The 22,436-nt window shown below is 57.6% G+C and overlaps 2 protein-coding genes across 3 annotated transcripts; one reads left to right on the top strand and one right to left on the bottom strand.

Annotated features, from left to right (window-relative positions):
* The first annotated feature begins 8,395 nt into the window (after positions 1-8,395).
* PLA2G3 (phospholipase A2 group III) lies at positions 8,396-11,511 on the top strand. The gene is made up of 7 exons (XM_068911304.1): positions 8,396-8,846; positions 8,964-9,096; positions 9,173-9,307; positions 9,618-10,135; positions 10,311-10,440; positions 10,619-10,753; positions 11,060-11,511. The coding sequence occupies exons 1-7, from the start codon at positions 8,396-8,398 to the stop codon at positions 11,262-11,264; spliced, it is 1,707 nt and encodes a 568-aa protein (XP_068767405.1). The 3' UTR covers positions 11,265-11,511.
* Positions 11,512-11,663: 152 nt separating this feature from the next.
* On the bottom strand, positions 11,664-21,611 carry INPP5J (inositol polyphosphate-5-phosphatase J). Of its 2 annotated transcripts, none has more exons than XM_068911303.1 (13): positions 21,537-21,611; positions 20,486-21,333; positions 19,350-19,460; positions 17,699-17,807; positions 17,018-17,134; positions 16,771-16,946; positions 16,062-16,173; positions 15,546-15,655; positions 14,999-15,188; positions 14,513-14,650; positions 13,872-13,964; positions 13,502-13,606; positions 11,664-13,272 (listed from the first exon to the last, which is right to left on the bottom strand). In XM_068911303.1, the coding sequence occupies exons 1-13, from the start codon at positions 21,588-21,590 to the stop codon at positions 12,688-12,690; spliced, it is 2,748 nt and encodes a 915-aa protein (XP_068767404.1). In that variant the 5' UTR covers positions 21,591-21,611; the 3' UTR covers positions 11,664-12,687. The 2 variants fall into 2 exon arrangements, with proteins under 2 accessions (XP_068767404.1, XP_068767403.1); XM_068911302.1 differs by having other exon boundaries at positions 17,699-17,840; positions 21,537-21,603.
* Between the last annotated feature and the right edge of the window lie 825 nt (positions 21,612-22,436).

Below are 22,436 nucleotides of genomic sequence, written 5' to 3'. Positions count from 1 at the left end.
CTCTGTTTTGCCAGTCCACATGATTTCTGCCAAGTCTGGATCCACACTGCAAAGTGGGTTCCACTTTTTAAGCTGCAGCCTCTCATGCTGTTGGTCAGCCCAAATCATGTTGACTCATCACTTACCCAGCCTTCACCTGGAAGTGGCGTGATATGTGTCAGTCAGGTACAAGCTCCTGCTTGTAAATCTGCTTCTGTTTTGGCAGTTCCCATAATTTAAAGGAAGTTGTTCACCAGGGTAGTAAAACCACACCTCTCCCAACTACATAATGTCACTGAGATTTGCCTAGGGGTTAAGGGAAAGCAGAAAATGATGGGAATTTCCACCCAGCACCTGCTTCTAACCTGTTCAAAGGAACCTGAGAGTCCTGGGTAGGTTTTAGGGTATTTTTTGTCTTTCTGTTTTTCTAATATTTTATTTGAGGCTTTCTATATTTCAATTTAGGCATTGCTGTTTAACAGGAACCATGGTCAGTTATTGCTGGAAGCCCCTTCAGAACCCCAGCATGCAGTTCCTGTTGTTTCTCACCCTCCCTCCCACTTCCAGCAACAGGAACAGGAGTTTGTCGCACAAACCAGCTAGCCTGGCCTGGCCCCTCTGCACACTTCTCTTATTGACCTGAATGCTCTTTACCTGTGCAGAAGCGAGGGGAGTGTCAGCAGGCACTGGTGATTCCAGTGGGACTGAGAAAGCATGCAGTAACCTGGGCTCCTGCTCACTCATAGTGGGGTTGAGAGGAAATCTTCACCGTAAGTCATACCAGCAAGGATCCTTGGGGCTCCTTGCCCCAGAAGTCTGAGGACTTCTGTGTACATGGTGGGAACATTTACTATATCCTAGGTACTTTAGGATGTTCTGAGCACTTTCACCTTACACATTCCTTCTGATTACAGGCCTCTCAGATACTGGCAATGTCCAAGACTGTGGTTTTGTAGCCATCTCTTGGGCACGTTAGGAGTTTGAAGTTTCTTAGTTGTTCCTGGTTCAAGCGTGCAGGTATAGGCCCACCGTGGTTGTGCTATTGTGTTGTCTCATTTGTTATGATTTTAAGACAGGCAGAGAGCTAAGTAATCCCATGCAATCCTGCCCATGAACATCCTGGAGAGTTGGTTGAATCACTGCCTTATGGCAGGGGCAAATACCCAGCAGAGTGTTCCATGTGTCCACACCTCTGCTGGGCCAGCCTGCCTGTATGCTTGGGACACTGTCCTGTGCTGCTGCAACACAGAGGAGAGGTGCTCTGTGAGTGTCATGGGATGAAGGGAAGAAAGGACACAGTCCTGTCCAATGGTTGGGACTTGCCCACCAAGCTCTACTGCCTGTAAGTAGCTGCAGTGCTTTGTACTCACCTATAGCACACCCCACTTCTGCTGACTGCTCTTCAGGAGGTTTCTAGTCCATTTTCTGAATTAGTAAAGGCAGAAGCTTAAATAAGTTCCCTAGTACAGGGACCCTGGTTGGTGTTTCTGGCTCCACATGGACATTGGCTCATTGGACCTAGGAAGGGTGCAATCCTGGCACCCACACTCTGTGCTGTCTTGAACAAGAGTAGTTACAGGGCAGCGCAAAGATCCTCAAAAAAGGCCTTGAGGAGATCTCAACTCACAGGATAACAGTCAGGTATCACTGGGATGGAGACCCAGAGTAGGAGACATGCAGGAGGTACACCACTTGCTCCAGATTCTTGTGAACTGCTGAAACCCACAGATGACAGCAGGGCCTAATCCAGCTCCATACCATCCCCGCATCCAAGACTTGCACTGAAAACAGCTAATAGAGCCAGCCCAACTTCTGTTCAAAGAGTCTGGAAATTGCAAGAGAGACAATAATTTCCCCTTTTTAATCCTTTCACTCATGAGACTACATTAGAAATAAAATATATTCAGGAAAGTTATCCCTTTCTTTAAAGGGTCCCTCTTCACATGTTCTGTTACAAGGGCTGCCAAGGGTGTCCCCTTATGAGCAGTGATGATGCTGATATGAGCATCTTGGCATGATGATAGACTTCCACAGCTCAGAGCTCAGCAGTGAGCCAAAAAGCAAATCAGCATTAAGAATTAAGCAAGGAACAGAGAAAACAGAGAAGTCATTATGCCAGAGTACAACTCTGCACTTTCCTCCTGTTCTGGACACTGTGTGCACTGTGTCTGAGGCCCTCATTTCAGACTGACGAAGTGGAGTGGAAAAGGTTCAGAGAAGGACAAAGGATGAGCAGGGGCCTGGGAGAGATTCTATGCAAAGAAAGGCTAGGAGAGCTGGGCCTTCTCAGTCTGGGAAAGGGAGGACTGAGGGGCTATGGTAGAGGAACAGAATATGTATAACAGAAGAAATTACAGAGCAGCAGGAGAGGATGCATGAGGAGCCACATTCACTGTCATTTTGCATACAGCAGCTAAAGGCCACCCAAAGAAGCTAATGGGGAGGTTCTGGCAGAGGAGAGGAGGTACCCAGTGGGCAGAACAAAGGGAGATAAAAACAAGGGAGCTCAGGGCACAGCAAATGACAGCTGGCAGTGGAGCAGGGTCAGAGGGTTAGAAATGGGAGTAGAGGGAGCAGGAGGGGAACATGGAGGCCAGCTGCCTCTGGGGTCTGCACTCCAGGATGCTCCCTAATGGTGTCCTGCCTGGAGACACAGCAGGACCTGGCGGTGGTTGAAGGTGCTAGGGTACCCTGGAACTTCCTGCTCCTGGGGATCCAGATGCCACCCTGCCAGAGGTGGACAGCTACATGGGTCCCTCTTCACAGATCCTCGCATGGGGAAGGTGCCAGTGAAAAGCTGAGGGGAAAAATGCTGGTTCTGGAGGAGGTAGGAGAGGCACTACAGCCCTGCACACTCCATGTCTCCAGGCGAACTCCCCCCACCATAAGGGAGTATCTGTAGGATCTGGAGGCTGAAGGTGTGGACGTGGCTGTGGATGCAGAGCAGGCCCTGCCTGTTCTCCCCCAGGGCAGGCAGACCACCCCACAGATATCCAGTGCAACCCCAGCCAGAAACAGCCAGCACTATCCTTTGGAGCCCAGGCAGGGCTGCAGAGCAAGGACAGCTGGGTTAGCTGGTGCCCAGCACCTGGCCTGGAGGAGAAAGCACGCAGCAGCCCTGTCCACCCCCTGGCTTCTCTGATGTAGCCAGCACCAGAGGGCAGCCAGGGAGAGGTGAGGCAGATGCCATGAGGCTGGATGGAGCAGCAGAAGAACCTGGCACCAGCCACATCCCAATGCTACTGGCCCAGGAAAAGGCCAAGCTCTGCTCTCTCCAGGCCAGTCAGTGCTCTTGGAGGCCACCACAAAGTCCACATCTGCCAGTGAGCTGTTGTGGAGGTGCTGTAGGCACCTGTAGGCACTTGCTGTAGGCCTGTCTCCCAATGCAGTCGCAGGGGCCTAGCAGATAGCTGAAAACTTCACCCAGGGCCTAGTATTTATCAGCATCCAAGGCATCAATCCTCACTTCTGGGCCCAGTATTAGGGTGTAATTAACTACATTAACAACCAGTCCCTCTACCCGGCCTGTGTGCAGCAGGAGCCCCAACATTTCAACAGTCCCCCGCCTCTCAGGCCATGAATCCAAGGAGAACGGGCTTGCTCCCCACAAAGGGCTGTGAGGTGGGTGACGTGGACCTCGCTGTGCACTGTAGCCACCCATTGGCTCAGCAGTCAGATTGGCACCAGTGTCCTGCAGAGACATGGTAGAGCATCATCTTTCTCATGGCAAGTCTAGTAGTGCAGGGGAAACCTATCCTGAATGGAGAAGCTGAAGCAACTTGTAGGTGAATGGTAGAATTTACACCAGCATTCACAGCCAAGCCAGTGGTGTTAAGAGTCTCCTCTAGCTCTGCAAGTTGGTTGAATACATACCTTCAACTCGGATATGAAATACAAGAAACATCTGTTTGTTCACTTCAGCTCTTCTTTTGACTTCTTACCTTTGCAAGAGATTTGCTCTTATAAAGAAGTTGTTTTTTCTGATCTGCCTTTTGTGTCCAGGCCAACCAGAGCCCACGAATGCTGTGGGCAGCAGAATGTCCCTTATTGTTGGCCAGGACATGGCCACAATGATTTGTTAATCCTTCCTTCTTCTTTTTATCTCCACAAAGTAGAGACTTATTAAGATCCAATGTTCCAGTGATTCCTTCTGTAAATATCACTGCAGATGCCCCTTCACAAGGGGCAACATCCCATGTTGGTCAGTAAACCACTAAGAGCGCAGTGTATATTATCCAGGACATAACTGGGATTGGTCAGAGCACTGCAGAGCCAGCTTTTCTCCCTGTTTGCCATAAAAGAAGCTCAGGCTCCTCAATGTCTCCCCAAGCAGAAATAACAGCCTATCCCTTTCTTCAGAGAAGGGGTGAAGCTGTGCTATCCACCCACCAGCGTCGCTCCTACGTGTGTGCCGAGGGATAACCAGGACACAGCCTGCAGTACGTGCTGTCCTTGCTTGTGCACGCCTGTGTGTACACATGCTCGCATGCCTTCTTGCCCATGGGGAGCCAGCTCTGTTCACCAGGGCAAAGGGCAAAGCTGGGTGTGGGGGGAGCTGGGGATGATTTTCAGCTCCAAGACACAGAGAAGGCACCCATGGCTCAGCCAGCAGTAGGGCATGCCGTCATCTGCAGGGTCCTGATGTTCATCCTCCCACCTGCAAGTCAGCCCTACAGGACACATCACCCTGATGCCCTGCATGGGTCCTGGGTGTGCAAAGGGAGGAAGAACAAGGCCTCCCATGACCCAAAGACCAGGACAGAGTGAAAAGATAAAATCTCTCTTTGTCTCCACTGAGATGAACAAACCCATCTCCCTCGGCCTCTCCTTGCACTGAGCTCCAGCCCCAGTCATCTTGATGACCTTCACAAGCCTCACTCCAATGTCTGTCTTGTGCTGAGAGCCCCAAACTGGAGCTGGTGTGCCAAACAGAGGGGAAAAAAAATCACTTGCCCTAACCCACTCCTGCACTCTTGCTAGCCTAGCCAGGATGCAGTTGGCCACCTTCACCACGAGGGCCCACTGCTGGCTGCTGCCAGCATCTCCCCAGCCTGGGAAGAGGGAAGAACCGGTCTTCAGAGCAAGATGCTCCCCCCATTGCTAGTTTGTGAGTGTCTAGGGCTCTCCAGCACAGCTGTCAGCCAGGATAGAACGAGTCCTTGCTGTTGCAGTGCAGTGCTGGCCTTGGCTGCAACCTTGAGCCACATCAGCTGTGCAGAGGCACGGGGCTATGCAGCCCGGCCAGCTGGTGGGCAGGCAGCCCAGGCCATCAGCCATGACCCTCATGCAGCAGGACCCTAGCTCTCACCTCCTAGCTTCCAGGACCCAGTGAGCAGGGGGTTGTGTGCTTAGATAGTGTGGAGTTGTGCAGCATGGGGCAAGCCATGCACACACACACCCTCAGGGCTGCTGCAGAAGGGTTGAAGGCCAGAACAGTTGTCTGTCCCTCGTTATCCCTTGTTATCTTCCAGACAAACCCAAATCAGGGCCTGGCTGAGCACAGGGTCCCTGACGTGCTCACACACTTGGCAGCCAAGGCTGGGCCACACTGCAGGCATGGGTTCTCCCTGTCTGTCCCCCATGGGGCTAGGGTAGCCCAGGCAGCTGTGCAGCCCCTGGGGCATGCTGCAGGGTGCTGGGGAGGACAGGAGTGCCCCTTAGGTGGCAGGGCAGCCCCTGGGGTGCACTGCAGGGTGCTGGGGAGGATGGGACTGGCATAGCCCAGGTGGCAAGGCAGCCACCAGGGCACACTGCAAGTTGCTGGGGGAATGAGAGGGCAGAGCTGCATGGCCGAAACCACATAGGGAGGGCCCTGGGGTGCTGTTGGGGAAGGCCGAGGACTGGTACGCCAGAGACGGGACTGCCCCCCACAGAGCCCTTCCCCAGGAGCCAGAGTGCAGACTGCAGGCAGCTCAGGGCTGGAGCAGTTCTGGCCATCCCAACACCCTGCAGCCAAGGTCCCAGCTCCTACCACAGGGCCTGCCCATGCTCTCAGATAACAAGGAGCTAGGGTAGATTTCCCTTGTGCAGGAGGGAGCTGGGCCTCTCCCAGTGCCCCAGTCTTTGCCGGTTTCTCCCTAACAAAATGTTGCAGCCCTCCTGGGAAGGAGAGTAGAGAAATAAGGTTTGGGTGGGGTGATGGCTTCCCCTGTACTGCTTGTGACCTGCTCCTGCTTTGCAAACACAAACCCCAGGGCTAGAAACACGTCCTTCTGTGGGACAGGGGCAACTCTGAACCTAGACGTGGCCCTGCCAAGTGACATAGCAGCTGGGAGACCTTTGTGACATCTCAGGCGATGTCAAGGGCAGCACATGGCATCCATGTCACAGCTGCAAAGTGGACTCTGCACTTGCCAGTGTTGTTGTCCTCTGTGCATGCCGTTAGGGAAATCCTGATATGATAAGATAAGGCATCGCCACCAAACTCTATCAGCCCCAGGCTGCCCTGCAGCGATCCTGAGCCACACAGGGCTCTGCAGACTACTTCCTCTGAGGACCCAGGTTGAGAGCAGCACAAAGCCCAGCACTGCATGTCACTGATATGGACCCCTGTTGGCACACAGTCCCCCAGCAGGGAAGCAAAGCATCATCCAGGATGAGTAAATAAACCTGAGATTCAGAGGCTGGCTCTGAAAGCAATGAACTGCACCAGAGGAATCGTGTTGGCTCTTTTCTCTTTCTTTCTGGTCTCTGTTCCCTGAAGTTGTGCCCAGGTATCCTCAGCTCCCTCTTAGCTGTGGGAGGTGAAAACTGGACTCCCGAACTGGGAGGGCCCAGCATCCAGGCCTGCATCCCACTGCCTGGAAGGGTCTGGTTGCAAGCACACTCCTCCCTGCAAGCAGCACTGCAGAGGAGAAGGAGGGCACCCTCTAACCCCTATTTACCATTATCAGAAACTACACGGGACCACTGGTATGCACCTGAGTGCTGTGCACAAAGGTGTGCACATACTCGCATGTCCATATACACACTGTGTACACAGAGAGGGCATATACGCATTGGGGATACACCCCCATACACAGTGCGGTGCACAAACATGCACATATTTGTAAACACACATGGGTGGGGTGCATGCACACACACATCTCTCCACACACAGACACATCTATACATTACACAGCATACATATGCAAACGCACATCTATCCACCCACACAGGCAAATCCATATACACCACCATACCCACACAGGGACACAGGGATACCTTTACACATACACAGATGCACATGAATGCACAAGGTACATGTGCAAAAGGCACCTGCACATACCTGTACATACACATATCCATACACACACACAGAGGCCTGCACAGACACACATGCATGCAGCTGTGCATGCCTCAGGGCATACCCACACTGGCACAAAGGGGCATGTCCACCACTGGGCCCACATCGACTACACAAAAGCGCCTGCTCACAGACTTAGTGCGCTGGGTGCACACACCCTCCCTGGCCCTCAGGTCGCTCAGCTGCTTCCCCCAGGACCTCTAGCAAGGGACCTGAGCAAGAGTGAGTCCTGAGGCTCAGTGCCTCCCTTCCCAGCCTCACTGCCCACCTGCACCCATCGGCAACTCTGTGGCCACAGAGGGATGGGACGGCCACAGGTTGGGGGGATGCAACCCAGAACGTTCCCAGCCACAGATGGCTGAAGCACTGCAGGGACAAGTCCCAATCCTCCAACACTGCCCAACCCCTGCCTCCTGCACATCCCCACTCCCTGGCAGCAGGCAGCCCCATGCCATTGCCCCTCCAGTGCCACTAGTGCAGCCCCATGGTCCCCTCAAGTTCGTGCAGCCCCCAGCTGCTGTCCTGGGCTCGCCTGTGGCCTCCAGTGTGGGTGCCAGCCCCACTGCAGCCTGGCTGACCTCCAAGGCCTGAGAACGCCAGCCCAGCCCAGCCCTGCCCAGCCTGGCCATGCTGTCTCTGGGGATCCAGTTGGCCCGGGCCAGCTTACACAGTGGCAAGGCCACGTCACCAAGGCCACATCACTGCACAGAGGTGAGAGGTGCCAGGGCCAAAGGGTCTCAGCCATCATCCTGGATCTCTCTGCTCACCCTCCAGGTCGGGGTGGGGACCCGGGGACCCTGTAGGCACCGTACCAGCAGGGACACGTGGGTTCCCACATTTTAAGCCAAAGCAGGAGCAAAGTGCGAGGCGGACCAGGCAGCGGTGGGCACCGCCGGCCGCCCCGGGCCGCAGCAGGGTGCCGTGAGCTCGGGCCGGCGGCACGAGCCGCCCGGCCGCGCCGAGCACCTCCTGGCAGCTGCCTGCGGGGCCGCCCGCGAGGGGGCGGGAGGGAGGCGGTGCGGGCCCCCAGCAGCCCGGGGGCGGGGCCTGCGCAGGCGCGGACCAATCAGTGCGCGGCCTGCCGCAGGCGCGGGCTTAAAGGCGGCCGCGCGGGACAGGTGGCATTAGGGGATGTGGGCGCGCGTGGTGCTGGTGTGCGGTGCGGCCGCCGCGGCGCTGGGTGTCTGCGCCTGGCCCGGCGGCGGCGCCGCCGCCGCTGCGCTCTGCCCCCGACGGGTGACGGGCCCGGACGGCACGCGCTACCTGGCCTTCCTCAGCCTCGGCGCTGGGCCGCCAACGCTCATCGAGAGCACCTGGGCCGGGCGCGGCAGCCTGCTTGCCTGCTGGATGCGGCGCGACCCCCGCCTCGCCCGCGCCTTCCGCGCCGCCTGCGCGCGCCGCCCACCCGCCGGCGCCGCGCTGCGGCGGGACCTGGCGGCGCTGTGGCGGCGCCGCGCCGCCTGCCGCGACCCCGATTTGCAGCGGGCGGGAGAGCTCGGGCGGCGCCGCCGTCGGGGCTGGACGATGCCGGGCACGCTGTGGTGCGGCGCTGGCGACTCGGCGGGGAGCCCCACCGACCTGGGTACGGGGCTGGCGCCGCTTTGCTGAGCCGGTTGTGGGCCGGGGTGGGCGGCTCTGGGGGCACGGCGGGCTGCTCGGCTGGGGGCGAAGCAGCTGCGCTCACTGGCGCTGCCTGCAGGTCTTTTCCGGGGCCCTGACCGGTGCTGCCGGGAGCACGACCAGTGCGAGGTGCAGATCGCGGCGCTGGAGTTCAACTACGGCATCCGCAACTACCGGCTGCACACTGTGTCCCACTGCGACTGTGATGCCAGGTGTCCCTGTGGTGGGGCTGGCAGCTGTTGGGCCTGGCAGGTGCCCCATGAGCCACTCACACCAGCTCTCTTGCAGGTTCCGGCAGTGCCTGCTGGACCTCAATGACACCATCTCTAACATCATCGGCATCACTTTCTTCAACTTGCTGGAGGTGCCGTGCTTTGTGCTGGAGGAGAGCGAGGAGTGTGTGCAGTGGCACTGGTGGGGAGGGTGAGTCCCAGGTGCAGGGCTGGCCTTGGGCTCCCTCAGCCCCTGGGTTTAGGACCTGGTGTTGTGCAGAGCCAGCTGTTCCTCCCCTGCTCATTCCCTGCGTCTCCAGGACAGGGTAGGCCAGGAGAGCAGTCCATGTTGCAGCCCCAAAGCTCCTAGGGTGGGTTTTTTTTGCTGCGGGGCCCTGAACATGCCCTGCCTGGCTGTGCTGTCTGCTGTGGGTGGCACAGCTCACCTGTGCCTGCAGGTAAGGCTGGATTGGGCTGAGGCAGGTCAGTGTACAGCACTTCATGCAACATGGTGTCCCCAGGTGTGAGCGTTATGGTGTAGTGCCCCTGGCCAGGATGGTGCAGCAGAATCAGTACCGCTATGGCCTGCCAATGGAGGAGACAGACAGCCTCACTGTGCAGTCCCTGCACAAGGGAAGGAAGTCCTCTAGGTTTGGCCGGAAGTGGCTACGACAGAGACTGGGACAAAATCACAAGCTCCGCCAGAGCCCTGGGAAGAGTCGGAGACTTGTGGCAGTGCAGCAGCCGTGGGACCCAGGTACCTTGCCCCCTCCATCTGCTAGGGATGATGTTGACCCCACAACCAGGTGCCTGACAGCTCAGTGGCAGCTGGAGCCAGGCCCTCCAACAGGAATGACCATGTTGGAGCAGGACTCTGATGGAGGAAGGCAGATACTTGGAGTAGCGCAGAAAGGCAGTAAGGGTTCAGCACACCCTGCCTGCGTGGCCCACGGCGAAGAAGACAGCGTGAGATCCAGCCCAACCGTGGAGTTGCACAGAACAACCCCTGTGCCTCCCCTGGATGAACGCAGGCAGCAGGGTGAGTCGGTACTAGGGACAGAGCGTGTGGCAAAGAAGGGATTTCACCAGACCTGAGTGGTGTAATTGCCAGGGCTGCACCCCCTTCTGATGTTGCCTATCACTGAGGTGCATGTGGTGCTTGCTGAGGCCTGTGTGCTAGAGGTGCCCCTCACCATCTCCCTGTGTCTTCTCAGGCTGGGGTAGGATATGCAGATGCTACAAGCACCTGGATAAGTGTGAGCACCAGATTGCACCCCATGAGGTTAAGTACAAGCTGCATAACATGGACACCCGGACCCTGTTTCACTGCAACTGCACTCGCAGGTCAGTACCCTTAGCACACCCTCCACACAAGTGTGCACACCCAATGTGAACTCCCTGGGGACTGACCTGACCCATAGGCTAGCCAGGTCTTGGCTTCTGGAAAAAGTCCCATATGGGACTTGCCAGGAATGTCCACCCTGTCCAGCAGCCGGTGACCACTACCTTCCCTTGCTTGCAGACTGGCACGGTTCCTGCGCAGGGTGAGAGGCCTCAGTGATGTGGAGGAGGCGGTACTGGCTGAGTGGATTGCCATGGACTGCTTCATGCTGGAGCTGCTGGCTGACTGTGGCCTGGGCAAGAAGCCACAGCCCAAGTAAGTGCAAAGGGGTCAAGGGAGCTTAGCCTGCCTGGGGCTCTACAGCCTGTGCAGGCAGAAAGGACTTCATGCATGGCTGGGTGCAACCCTGGAGGCTTAACTGCTTGTTGTGAGGCTAGCTCTATGAGCTTTGCCCCCTGCTTTACTGTGCCCTGGGCAGAGCTGAGACTCACTGGGTGTGTGTGGCAGTGCAGAAGGCAGCCCAGTCAGAGGACTGGGCCTGGACTTGCTCTGGACGCCAGTGCTGCAGTGTTACAGTCTCCAGGGCCACTCCTGATGCTCACTGCTCTGCTTCTCTGGCAGCTGTATTACAGTGACCCAGGCTGTGCTAGTACCTGCTTGGCATCTCAGAAACACCTTGAGGCAATGGGGTCCTCAGCATGTGACCTCCAAGGTCAAGCACCAAGATTGGAAGATACAGGACAGTGGTGGTACACTCTATGAGAGATGCTTGCAACTGGCCTTGGAACAGAAACAGGGAGTTCAGCATCACATGGCACCCCGATGATGCCTGAGCAGAGCTGCCTTGCATAGAATGAAGATGTGCTGTGCAGCAGCTGCTGGAACTGCTTAATTCCTGTCCTGGAGACAAAGGATGGCTCTGAGCATGGCTGTTGGCATAACTGTATGGAGTCTTCCCTGGAGATACTCAAAACCCACCTGGATGTAATCCTGGGCAATGTGCTCTAGAGGACCCTGCTTGAGCAGGGAGATAGGACTAGATGATCTCCAGAGGTCCCTTCCAACCTAAACCATTCTGTGATTCTGTGTGAGTTTGGGGGCCAGAGCTGGAGCAGGGGGAAGGCAGAGGGTCTGGGAGGGGTTGACTAGCCCCTCCCAATGAGTGATTGGACTGTGGGGTGGCTGTGGCTGCCATCTGTGAGCATCAGAGCAAGGGGAAAGGAACAGAAGCACTTGGAAAAGGCCCCTCCGCCACCTTCCTTCTCTGCTCAGCCCTGGGCCACATGGGGTGGGGGAGATGCTCAACCCACCCTCACCTTTGGACATTTGAATCCCAGGCAAGGGAGATGCCAGGAACTATCTTCCCCCTCCTCCCACCAGGATTTGTGCCCCTCTGCTGGTGGGGCTGAGTGGTCCTGAGCTGCTGGGTGAGCCTGGCCCCTGCCCCAGCCAGGGGAGGAGGTGACTGGCAGCCATGTGTGGGGATAGAGCTGTGGCTGTGTATACTCCAGAGCTCCTAGCTCTGGGGTAAAGACTGGTTCCTGGCAGGTGAGGAGCAGCATCATCCAGGGTGATGTAAGGTGCTCTGCTGTGGGGAGGGCATAGTCCCCTGCACGTGTGTGCAGCAGGAGAAGTAAAATAAAGAGTGGTGCTGTGTGGTGCTGGAGAGAGGGCTGTGCCTACTGCAGCCCTTGACCTAGGGCTGTTTCTGACCCCCTGCAGTAAGCACAGCACAGACAGGGAGGGCAGGATCATTTATTTTGTTACTTGCGGTATGTCTAAGCCTGAGGCACAGTGGTAGCAGCAGGGAAGGTGCAAGCTTCAATCTTCTGGCTACCTACACCAACCCATTGGCCTGGGGTGGTCCTAGCTCCACATCTGCAGCAGATATGAGGCCAGCTTTTCTCCAGCAAGACTGAATTGCCTTGGCCAGCATGTGTCTTGCCCTGACTTGTCTTTGAATTTCATGAGGGCCTTCCCCCTGAAGCCCCAGCCACCCCCACTGCAGCACTAGACTTCCTGTCTCCTATGTCCTAGCTGTGCTGCCTCACAGCTTCTCCATGACCAGGGCAGCAGCTGAGGTAGTGGGGGTCAGGGACAAGCCCCTACAAGCCAGGCATACAACAGGTTACAGGTACAGAGGGTTATTCACTGCAATAAATAAGGAAGAGGATGTCTCAGCAAGAAAGCACACAACAAGCACCCTAGATGAAGGGTAGGGTGTGCTGCATCAGTGTCCTGTGGCACAGCTACAGCTGTCCAGCTCCTGGGACCTGGTCGTCCTCCCTTGGGGAGGTGCTGCATGGGCCCCCAGGGGGGCTGATGGGGCTCATCTTCCTGCGGGGGTAGCCTTGGTCTACACTTTCTCTCCGATGGCCTGTGACCTGGTCAGTCGTCTCCAAACAGAGCACAGGCAGCAGGCGCAGGTTCCTGGGGTCAGCCCTGGCCAGGAAGTTGTCAGCAGAGACATGCCATAGGCCATACTGCTCCTGTGTACTCTGGTAGAAGGAGCCTGAGTTGCTCTCCTGGCTCTCAGTTGCCTGCTCTGTTTCCTTGGCTTTGGCCCCACGGCACCCTGGCTCCTGCTTGGACAAGTGGATGGTAGGGATGTGCCCTGCAAGGCCATGGCGGCTCTGGGGTGAGGGGCTGCGGCTGCTGCCCCGCTCCCGGCTTGATGGCCGTAGGATGAGGCCCTGGAACTTGGCCAAGGTAGGGCTCCGGCTCCGGTGCTGTTTCAGCTTGCCTGGGCTGGGACTGCGGGATTTAGAAGCCAGCAGGACCAGTGTGCTGTCATCTTCTTCTTCAGAGCCCTCCTCTGACCTGGACAGGGAGATCTGCAGGCCCCCTTGAGTCAGCATGGCTGGCAACAGGGCCCAGCCTGCCCCATGCATAGGGCTAACAGTGCCAGCCCCTGACTTGCACACCAGGAAGTGCAGAAACACTGCAAGACTGTGACAGCTAATCTTCACAAGGGGCCACAGGAGCCTGCCTTGTTCAGCCAAGCACCCACACTTCCCCCCTGCTTCCCCCAGCCCTTCAGCCTTGCCTCTGGGCCATGCTGACCTGGAAGGGCTCTGTCATGCCGGCAATGCTGCTGGAGTTGTTGCTGTAGTATCCAAGGATGTACTCGCCTTTCCCCTTGGGTAGCGCCTCCTCTGAGAACACCACCTGCAGCCCAGAGACAGCTGGTGGGCACCAGGGCTAGGCACATGGATGCTCCCACCCCAACCCCAGCTGAGAGCAGAGATCTGCCTGCCCTACACTCAGCACAAGGCAAGAAGGAGGTGCCCTCCCACCCCCACCATCAGTGGCATGAGGGAAATAATGGGACCACCCAGCCTCAGGGTAAAGGGGTCACTGTTGCAGATGCTACTGCCCCAGCAAGGCTGCAGGAGCCTAGGCAGGGCATGCTGTGGCTCCAGGAGCTGCTCACCTGTGCACACACTTGCTTCTCCGTGCAAGAGTCTTCATCATCACTTCTGGCCCAGACGTAGGACACATAGTCTTTGGGATGCCGAAAACCCACCTGTGGGTGGGCACATGCAGGAGAACACACAGATGAGCTGGGGAAAGTGCTGGCACCAATACCCTCTGCTGTGCTAAGCACTGTCTCCCTTTGCCTAAGCCTGTCCTGTGCTCAGCTCGCATTTGGCCCTGCTGCGCCCTACCCCTGGGACCATGAGACTGCCTTACCCTCTCCTTGCAAGTTCAGGGCTACCACCAGCAGAGTGTGGGGGCACCAATGACTCTTTCACCCACCCCAACAGTGCCCTGCTGGGGAAAGACCCTGGCACTCAACCCTCCCTAGGAATGTCTGGCTTTGGACCACATGGAGACCAGAGACTGGAAGGAATAGGAGAGAGCTGCTAGATCTGACTGCTCTGAAGCAGGGCTGTATCCTCCCAGTGGCTCCCAAAGGAAGGGAAAATGCAGCTCCCCGGGCAGAGCAGGAAATGCAAGCTGCATTGGGTTCATGCCATGCACCTGTGTCTGCTAGGGGGAATAGCAGCAGAAGGAATCCTGCTGTGAAGTGGTCCCCACTCCTTTCAACCACAGCAGCCCCAAAGCCACTACCTGGTAGAGGCCTATCCAGTCCCAGGAGCTCCGGTGGAAGTCAGCAGCCATCTTGTACTTGACAACTGCTTGCTCAGGCCTGCTCCACTCATCAGCCACATATATCTCAACTGGGGGGTTGTCTGCCTTGGAAGCAAACTGCCAAGGACATGCATATAGTGAGTGAGGGCAGGTGGCTGCATGCCAGACAGAGCTTCCCCAGGGTGCCTGTCTGGAGCTGGGCCCTCAAAGACACACCAACAGCAGCAGCCCCACTGTCCCCAGCCATTGTAGACAGGCAGCTGTGCCTGCTCAGCAAAAACATATGCCACACAGCCTCACTGGCTCCCAGACTTGGGGCCTTGCTACCCCTTCTGTGCCTCCTGCCCCCTAACCCAACTGGGAGGAAGAGCCTCACCTCTGTGAGTGGGAGCCCAACACACCTGCCTCCTGACCTGGGGCAAGTACACCCATGGCCAGTGCTGGGTGATCCTGGGAGGTGCTCACCTGCACTGCAAAGATGGCAGCCACGGGTTTGTGGTCACTCACAGTGTACTCCATGTGGCAGCAGTAGCAGAGCTGGCTCACCGACAAGACACCCTGGCTGGGCTGGCACCCACCCACACCGGGCCCAGTACTGGGAGACTTGATCTTCCAGAGGATGCGGTCAGTCCAGGCCGGCTTTCGCTTCTTGACACTGCAGGGCACAGAGCAGCATCTCTTGCCTGGCAGGGGGCAGTGGGCTCCACCCCAAACTGCCTCCCCCTGGCACTATGACATGTGTAGGCAGGGGATGCAGCTCATCACAGAATCACAGCTCAGTGCAGCTGCAGGGACAGACCTGCACTGACTGTCCTGTCCCAGCCTCCTGTCCCCAGCATGGCCCACACCTGCCCCACCATGGTCCCCCCCATTTCTCACTTCCAGCTGCCCCTGGCATCCATGAGCACCAACAACCATCTTGGTTATCAGCCTCACGACGCCTGGATCCTTCGATTGCGCCACCCTCTCCCAGCCTGCAAGCCCAGCATGCACTCAAACCCTGCTGTCCTACCTGCTGTCATACTTGTTGGTGCCCACATCAAATTTGAATGTGGGTGGGAAGTTCAGAGGTCCCTCCTGAAAGCCACTCAGGACAGGCCAGGTACTCTTGGCAATGTTCAGCTGAGGGGAAGAGCAGGTTAGGGAACAAACCAGGCCCCATGACCAGACCCCACACACTATTGAAAGCCCCTGCTCCCTTGCTGCCAGACCCATGTGCCTTACTGGGCATCACACAGCTCTCAGGTTTGTCCTTGCCATGCAAGCAGCAAGTCCATAGGCCCACTGCCCCCAGCTCTTCCAGACGTGCTAACGGGTGCACAGCTCCAAGGAAAAACATCATGTAACTGTGCTGCCCTTTGCCCATAAAGCTGGGAGAGCTGTGAGCACACTCTAGCCCTTTGCGCCCTGTGGGTGACTGGCAGGCAATAACAGGATGTGCCCTGTCACACAGCTCTGGCAAGTGCTGAGTGACGCTCGCTGCCCAGCTCAGAAGCACAGCAGCATGCTCAGCCCACCTGGCTCTCACCTGGTCCTTCTCCCAGAGCTGACTTAGGATGTTGCTGTCGATGGCGTATTTCACAAAACGGATGTCAAGGCTCTCGATGCGGAAGTTGAGGTCCCCAAACCAGAACACGAGGCTGGGGATAGGGGGGCAGTAGGTTAGAAGGGCCCAGGCCACAGGGCCCAGGCAGCAGAGCTAAGTAAAACAAGCCCAGGCAGGGGAATGCGGACAATCTCAGTCTGCAGCACAGGCACTCCCAAAGGCAGGAATGTAGGTCAGCATTTGGCCAATAGCTTGGCCTGCTGCCAGGCCTGCCAGAACAGTTTAGGTGTGGACCAAGCACCATCAGCCAACTGGGCCAGGCTTCCCTGGGCAAAAAAAGAGGACGGAAATTTCCATTGCAAGAAACCTGCTTGAGGCAGACTGCACAGTCAATGCACTGGGGCATTGACTCCACCTCAAACTCAAACCACAATATAGTGCGAGTATGGCAGGAGCTGTACCAGTCCTGGACATGCCCCAGGGGAGACCGAAGACCCCTCTCGACACCTACCCCACTGTGCAGCCATCCTGGGCCAACGAACAGCCTTGCAGCTCTGTAGGCAAGACCCCATCTCTGAGCTGTACCAGAGTCAGATGCCAGACCCAAGACCCTGGCTAGAGGAGGCCAGGGGACGGCGGGCTGGCACTGCAACTTTGGCTCAGAGTGGGGAGCAAAGGGGGGTGTACGCACTCATGGTCCAGGATGCCGCTGGCTGCGTGCCCCTCGAACTGCTGCATGTGCAGTATAGTGGCGAAGTCCTGCTTGCGCTGCTCTGCCTTCTCCAGGTGCGCTGGCAGGTGGCAGTTCAGGAAGCAGACCATGTGGCCGAAGATGGAGAGCCGGATGCTCACCCCACCCTTGTTGCCCTACACCAAGAGGAGCCCACTGGATCATTGGGAAACCAGTCCCTCACCACCTCCCTCAGGGCCACACTCACCCAGCAGCCGCCCAGCCCTGTCCTGGTGCAATCTGTTTGGATGTCCTGCAGGAAGGGGAGGTGGTAGTACTTGGCAAATACCAGCAGGAACAAGCCTTGCATTCGCACTGTGCTGACCTGAAATGGGAACGGGGGTGAAGCAGGATGATGGCCACAGCAGAGCCCATAAGAGTAGGGGCCTCATCTCCAGACCGCAGCCATGCTAGGACAAGGGGTAGCACCTCTGTTATGCTAACACCTAGAACTCCAACAATGCTAGGGCTTATCCAGTCCCTGGGCCAACCCTGCCAAGTGCCCTGGGCATACCTGGGGGACCAAACCTGCTCGGGGATCCACAGGCTGCCAGAAGCACAGGCTTGTTCCTGCATACACCTTCCACCCTGGTACAACACAGCAGCAACAGAAAGGGCCCCAAAGCACCACAGGGAAAGCCAAAAAGCCAGTAGGAAAAAAGGGAGCAGGATGCTGAGAGCTATGCAGCATGCTGGTGAGATGCCCCACTAGCCCTCAGTTCAACCCACACACTCTCCTACTAGCTACAGGTTGTCCCTCCAGTTAGTTTTCCCACTTCATAGCCTCTCTTGATCTCTGCAGTCCAGTTCTGCCTCCCCATGGCCCACCTGCCTGGTAGGCAGGCAAAGAAAGTGCACCAGCTGCCCAGCCCCATTGGGACCTCCTTACCAGGACAAAGTGGAAGGGGCTCAGCACATCCATGAAGAGTTCGCTCCACTGATCTGTGAACAGGGCATCCTTCAGGCGCTTGTTTAACTTGGAGTTCACCTCTTGCAGCCTGGACGGAGAGGGATAGGGAGCTCTGCAGGACCTGTCCAGCCACAGACAGTTCCCTCAGCCAACTAGGAAGGTGTCTGTATCTCAGCTAGGGAGAGCTCCTTAGGAGAGGTGTGAAAGGACAGTGCTGGGGGGCACTGCCAGGGCAGGAAGGGCAGTTCAAAGGAGGACCCTGGATTTAGAGCATGGACTAGCTGTGTCCTTGCTCCAGAAATGCTGGGGCACGTGGCAGCAAGAGGCACCAGTGGCACTGTGAACCCACAGTGGACTTGGCCCTTTAAGCAGGAACAGTTCAGCTGCACAGGGCTGAGCAACAGTCTAAAGCCTGGACATTTCAGCTGCATTAACATCTGTAGAGAAGCCAAGTCACACCAGGACTTCAGCACAGGTGTCCAGACACATCCTAGCCACCAAGCTCAGAGCAGCAGCAAATAGAAGGTTAATAATGCTCCTCCTGGCTCAGCAATTAGTGAACAGAGGGAAGGAGATTGTCCTTAGAGAACAGCAGAATCAGGAAATGCCTTGCCCAAAAATATCAAGTGCCCAGGGCTCAGAGAAAGGATGCAGCCAGGCAGAGATATCTTGGAGGTGGGGAGCAGCTCATCAATACAGGACATCCCATCCCTGGCCAAGAAACAAGAGTCCCAGTGAGTCCCTCATACTGAACACAGGACTTACGCAGTCAGCTACCCCCAGCACGCCATCCAGCCAGGCCGAAGTCTTATCTCCACAGCCCCACACAGCTACATCCTGCTGGTCTGCAGAGCCAAGGGGGCCATGACCAAGAGAGAGCTCCAACACAGCACCACAGCTCTGGCAGTCCAGGCAGCCTCAGCCTCATGCTGCTCCCTCCCTGGACAAGGAGGATGGGGGTTCCTGTGAACCTCTTGGATACAGACTAAGCTCCTCCATCTCACATACACTGTGAGCTTGTCAGGGCAGGGGCTATGTCTTGGCAAGAATCTGCAGGCTCTGCAGCAGTTCCCAAGGGGCCAATTTTCCCTTTGACTCTAGCAGAGCCTGCCTTGCTGGCCTCACCAATAGAGCCTTACTACACTGACTTGGAGCTGTCTTGCCAGAAGTTAAGTGTTTCCAGGGGCATAGAGCCAATTCAGCTGTGAGAGAGCAGATTTGTGCCCTTGAGGCCTTGTATATCATGGGCAAAAGCTGAGACAAGAATGCTCCCAGGGGACTCTGGCTGGCAAGTTAAATCTCTCTGCAGGCATGACCCCAAGGATTGCCAGGGCTCATGGCAAGGGCAGTATTCCAATAAGCCAGGCTCTGCATGGCACAGTCAGCTACAAGCTGGGAGATTGAAGGGTTCAGCTCCTCTTAGTGCCTTCCATTTTTATTAGGAGCCGACTTTCAATCACCTTTGCTGATGTTTTACCACCTGCAGTACCAGGTCCCTCCTTGCTCCCCATGGCATAGGGAAGATTGGAGCTTAGGCTTTTCAGCTCCAAGCACCCATAGACTACAAGGAATCCCTTGAACAGGAATCTCTGTGGGGTAGGAGAGGGGGCCCTGCACCTTACATCCTTACCCAATAGCGATCATGTCTGCATCATTTGTTGCACCTGTGTTGAGATGAAGCAGGGATGTCACATCATTTGGGGGCATGGCTGTGCCCACGTTCCAGGTGACCACTGTGATGCTTAGGAGGATAAAAGAAGAACACGCTGATATTTGGGCTCTGACGTGTTCCCTGTCCTGCCTTGCTCAGTCCACAGCCTCATCAAGGAGGCCATCTCCCAAGAAGTGGCTGCAGCTGAAGTTTAGTCACAGCCCAGATGCCATGTCCTTAATGCCTATTTGAAGGCGACAGGTCATTGCCTCTGAATTCCTCCAGGGTCTGCACCCAGGCACGTGGCAAGCTATGCTGTATCCCAAGCCCCAGTGCAATTCTGGAAACTGGTACAACGAGCTCTCATTTTTATTGGCAGTAACTGTTAAACCCAGGCTGGCACAACAGGGACCATGTGAGACAGGATGTCCCTGGAAAACTGCTCTCCCTCCTTTCCCCAGAAATCATCCATCTCAGGCTCCTGGAGAAAGGGGCCTGGATTTCAATTCATTTGGTCCTTCCCTGGAGGCCAGCCTGAACAGCCAGGATGTGACTCATGACAGAAATGCTGCAAACCCAGTAGCAGTGTCCTTCACTAGTGCAAAGCCATCATCAATCACAACACATGAATACCATTATGCAGCATGCACCAGCAGCTTTTTCAACAGCACTAGGACAAGTCTTAGCCATAGGAAGCACATTTTAACAGTAAGGTGGGATACTGCCACCTCAGTCCCACAGCTCAAGTACAGCAGGGGCAGATGGCACCTGCTCCAGACCCTGTACCGCTAGTACATCTGGGACACAGCACCCCACAGAGCATCCACTCCCCCAAGTGCTACCTGCAGAGAGGGCAAGTACTGGGCCTCTTTTCCCTCTCCAGTGTGCCTAGAGGAAACAGATTGTTAGTAGCCCCTCATCCAAAATTCTTCCAGCTGGATATCACCCATAGTGTGGAGGTTGGGAACCCAGGAAGAGGCTGCTTTACAGCAGGGGCAGCTTTGACCCAGCATTCCTTACCATCACTGTTCCCTCACCACCACCAGCACCACCCAGCAGCCATTGCTCTCCTCCCTTAGCACAGCAGGCAGACAGCCACAGCAACACCCGCTCACCGGAACGAGCCATCCTCTGCAACCCTTCCCGGACAGCCAAGGACAGCACTGAAGGAGCCAGCAGAGCTTGGTGGGCTAAGGGATGACCCAGCCCTCGCAAACATGGAGAACTCATCCAACTTCGTTTTGGAGAGGGCCACAGTCTTGGACAGGCCAAACTGTCCCCCAGTGATGAATTCACTGGAGACAGCTTTGGGCAGGCCTATGGCTTGGGGAGAGGAGTCTGCCCAGGCCGAGATGTGGTTGCTGGACTCTGCTTTGGGGAACATCTCCCTCCGCTCTGCGAGCAGCGGCTTCCCAGGGGTAGCTTGGTCCGAGGGACTGAGTTCTGACAACAAGGACTGGCTTGGAGATTGGCTCAACTTCACCGGGGCTGGTACAGCAGCATGCACCGAGGGGCTGCCCGAGCCAGGGGACAGTGGCCGGCACTCTGCTGGGGGCAGCAAGCTTGGCTGTGAGAATATTTGGGGCCCACCAGCCCCATCCAGCTGGACCCTGCTGATGTCCAGCAAAAGAGGCGGGACAGCCCTGCCCAGGGCCCTCTCCTCAGGCACCCCGTGCTGTGACCCATCAGGCTGCGAGCACAGGGATCCATAGGAGAAGGGGTCAAAGACAGCATCAGGCTGAGAGCTCCTCTGCACAGCTAAGCTACTGCCCCCGTTGAAGGATGCCACCGGAGCCCTGCCAGAGCCTTCTGGATGGAACTGGATGGAGCTCTCCGGGCCGAAGGGGGCCGGAACAAACAGCTTTGGGGGGGCAGCGGCCGCAGGACTCCGCGGGGAGACCGGCTGATGTCTGAAGGATGTGGAGTGTCCCTGGTCCATGCTGCCGCGCCGAGCCAGCTCCATCTGCAAGGAAACCGGGGGCCGTCAGACTGCCACGCACAGCATCCAGGCAGGCGCCCGCAGAGGCCGGACCCCGCCGCGGCCCCCGGGTTCCCTCCTCGCGGCCCCGGGGCTCCCCCTTCGCCCAGCCCGCGGGCTCAGGTACGGCCCCAGGCGGGGCCGGGGCCGGGGCCGCCCTCGCGCCGGTGGCAGCCTCGGGCTCTCACCTTGTGGCGGCCGCTGCCCCCCGCCGCCCCGTTCCACCCGCCCGCCGGCTCCATGGCGGCGGCGCCCGCGCCTGTGATGTCACAGCCCCCCGCCACCTGCGCGCCGATTTAAAGGCGCAGCAGCGCGGCCTCCCCCCGCGCACCTGCCGCCGCCCCGGTCCCCCGCGTACCGCTCCCCGCCCACAGCACCGCACCCGCGGGTCGGCCCGGGCGCGGGACACCCGCGGGGGCGGGCTCGCAGCGCCGTCCCGGGCCCCCGCCCCGCACCGGCGCCGCCTCCTCCCCGCCGCGCGGCCCCGACGGGCCCCTCTCCTGCCGCAGACCCCGCCGGCCGGCCCCGGCCTCTGGCCCCGAGGACGCGGGCTGGGGCCCGGCCGCGGCTCGGACTCCCAGTGCCATAGACAGTCGTGGCCTCTCCCTCGCCCTGCTCATCTCGGCCTCTGGCACCTTCCTCAGCTGCCTCCCAGTTTTGTGCCCCGTCACTGCCCCCGACTCCCATGCCAGCCCCATTTTGGAGCAGGGATTTGGTTTCAGGACAGGCCCTTCCCAGTCCCTGTTGCTAAGAGTCGGGATGTGGTGATGGGAAGTGGGTGCCTGCAGAGGCTCTCCCCGCGCTCGCTGGTACCAGGAACCCCTTTACCAGCACCCTGGAGGGAGGAAGGCGACGTGTACCCCTAGCCCTGGAGCCAGCGTGGACATGTGGGCCATCCTGTCCCAGGGGAGCTATATGTAGCCCTGTCAGGGCTCCTTGGTCCGCAGACACAGCTAGGAGCCTCCTGAGAGCCTCTGTGGCTCCCAGTGCCCCCAACAGCAGCAGGACGTGCTGGTCCCAGGAGATGCGCCTGCAGCGTTTGATCCCAGCAACGACCCAGTCCTCAGCCAAGGCTGTAGGCTCCCAGA

Source organism: Struthio camelus, chromosome 17 (genome assembly GCF_040807025.1).
Source record: "Struthio camelus isolate bStrCam1 chromosome 17, bStrCam1.hap1, whole genome shotgun sequence".
Lineage (NCBI taxonomy): Eukaryota > Metazoa > Chordata > Aves > Struthioniformes > Struthionidae > Struthio > Struthio camelus.
This window is presented reverse-complemented; position numbering and strand designations above follow the sequence as displayed.

Coding starts and splice junctions, on each gene's coding strand:
- PLA2G3 (XM_068911304.1), top strand. CDS start 8,396: ATGTGGGCGCGCGTGGTGCTGGTGTGCGGTGCGGCCGCCGCGGCGCTG. Junction 8,847..8,963: donor GGGGAGCCCCACCGACCTGG/GTACGGGGCTGG, acceptor CGCTGCCTGCAG/GTCTTTTCCGGGGCCCTGAC. Junction 9,097..9,172: donor CACTGCGACTGTGATGCCAG/GTGTCCCTGTGG, acceptor GCTCTCTTGCAG/GTTCCGGCAGTGCCTGCTGG.
- INPP5J (XM_068911302.1), bottom strand. CDS start 21,590: ATGGAGCCGGCGGGCGGGTGGAACGGGGCGGCGGGGGGCAGCGGCCGC. Junction 15,656..16,061: donor AGCTCTGGGAGAAGGACCAG/GTGAGAGCCAGG, acceptor TCTTCCCCTCAG/CTGAACATTGCCAAGAGTAC. Junction 15,189..15,545: donor ACCAACAAGTATGACAGCAG/GTAGGACAGCAG, acceptor TGTGCCCTGCAG/TGTCAAGAAGCGAAAGCCGG.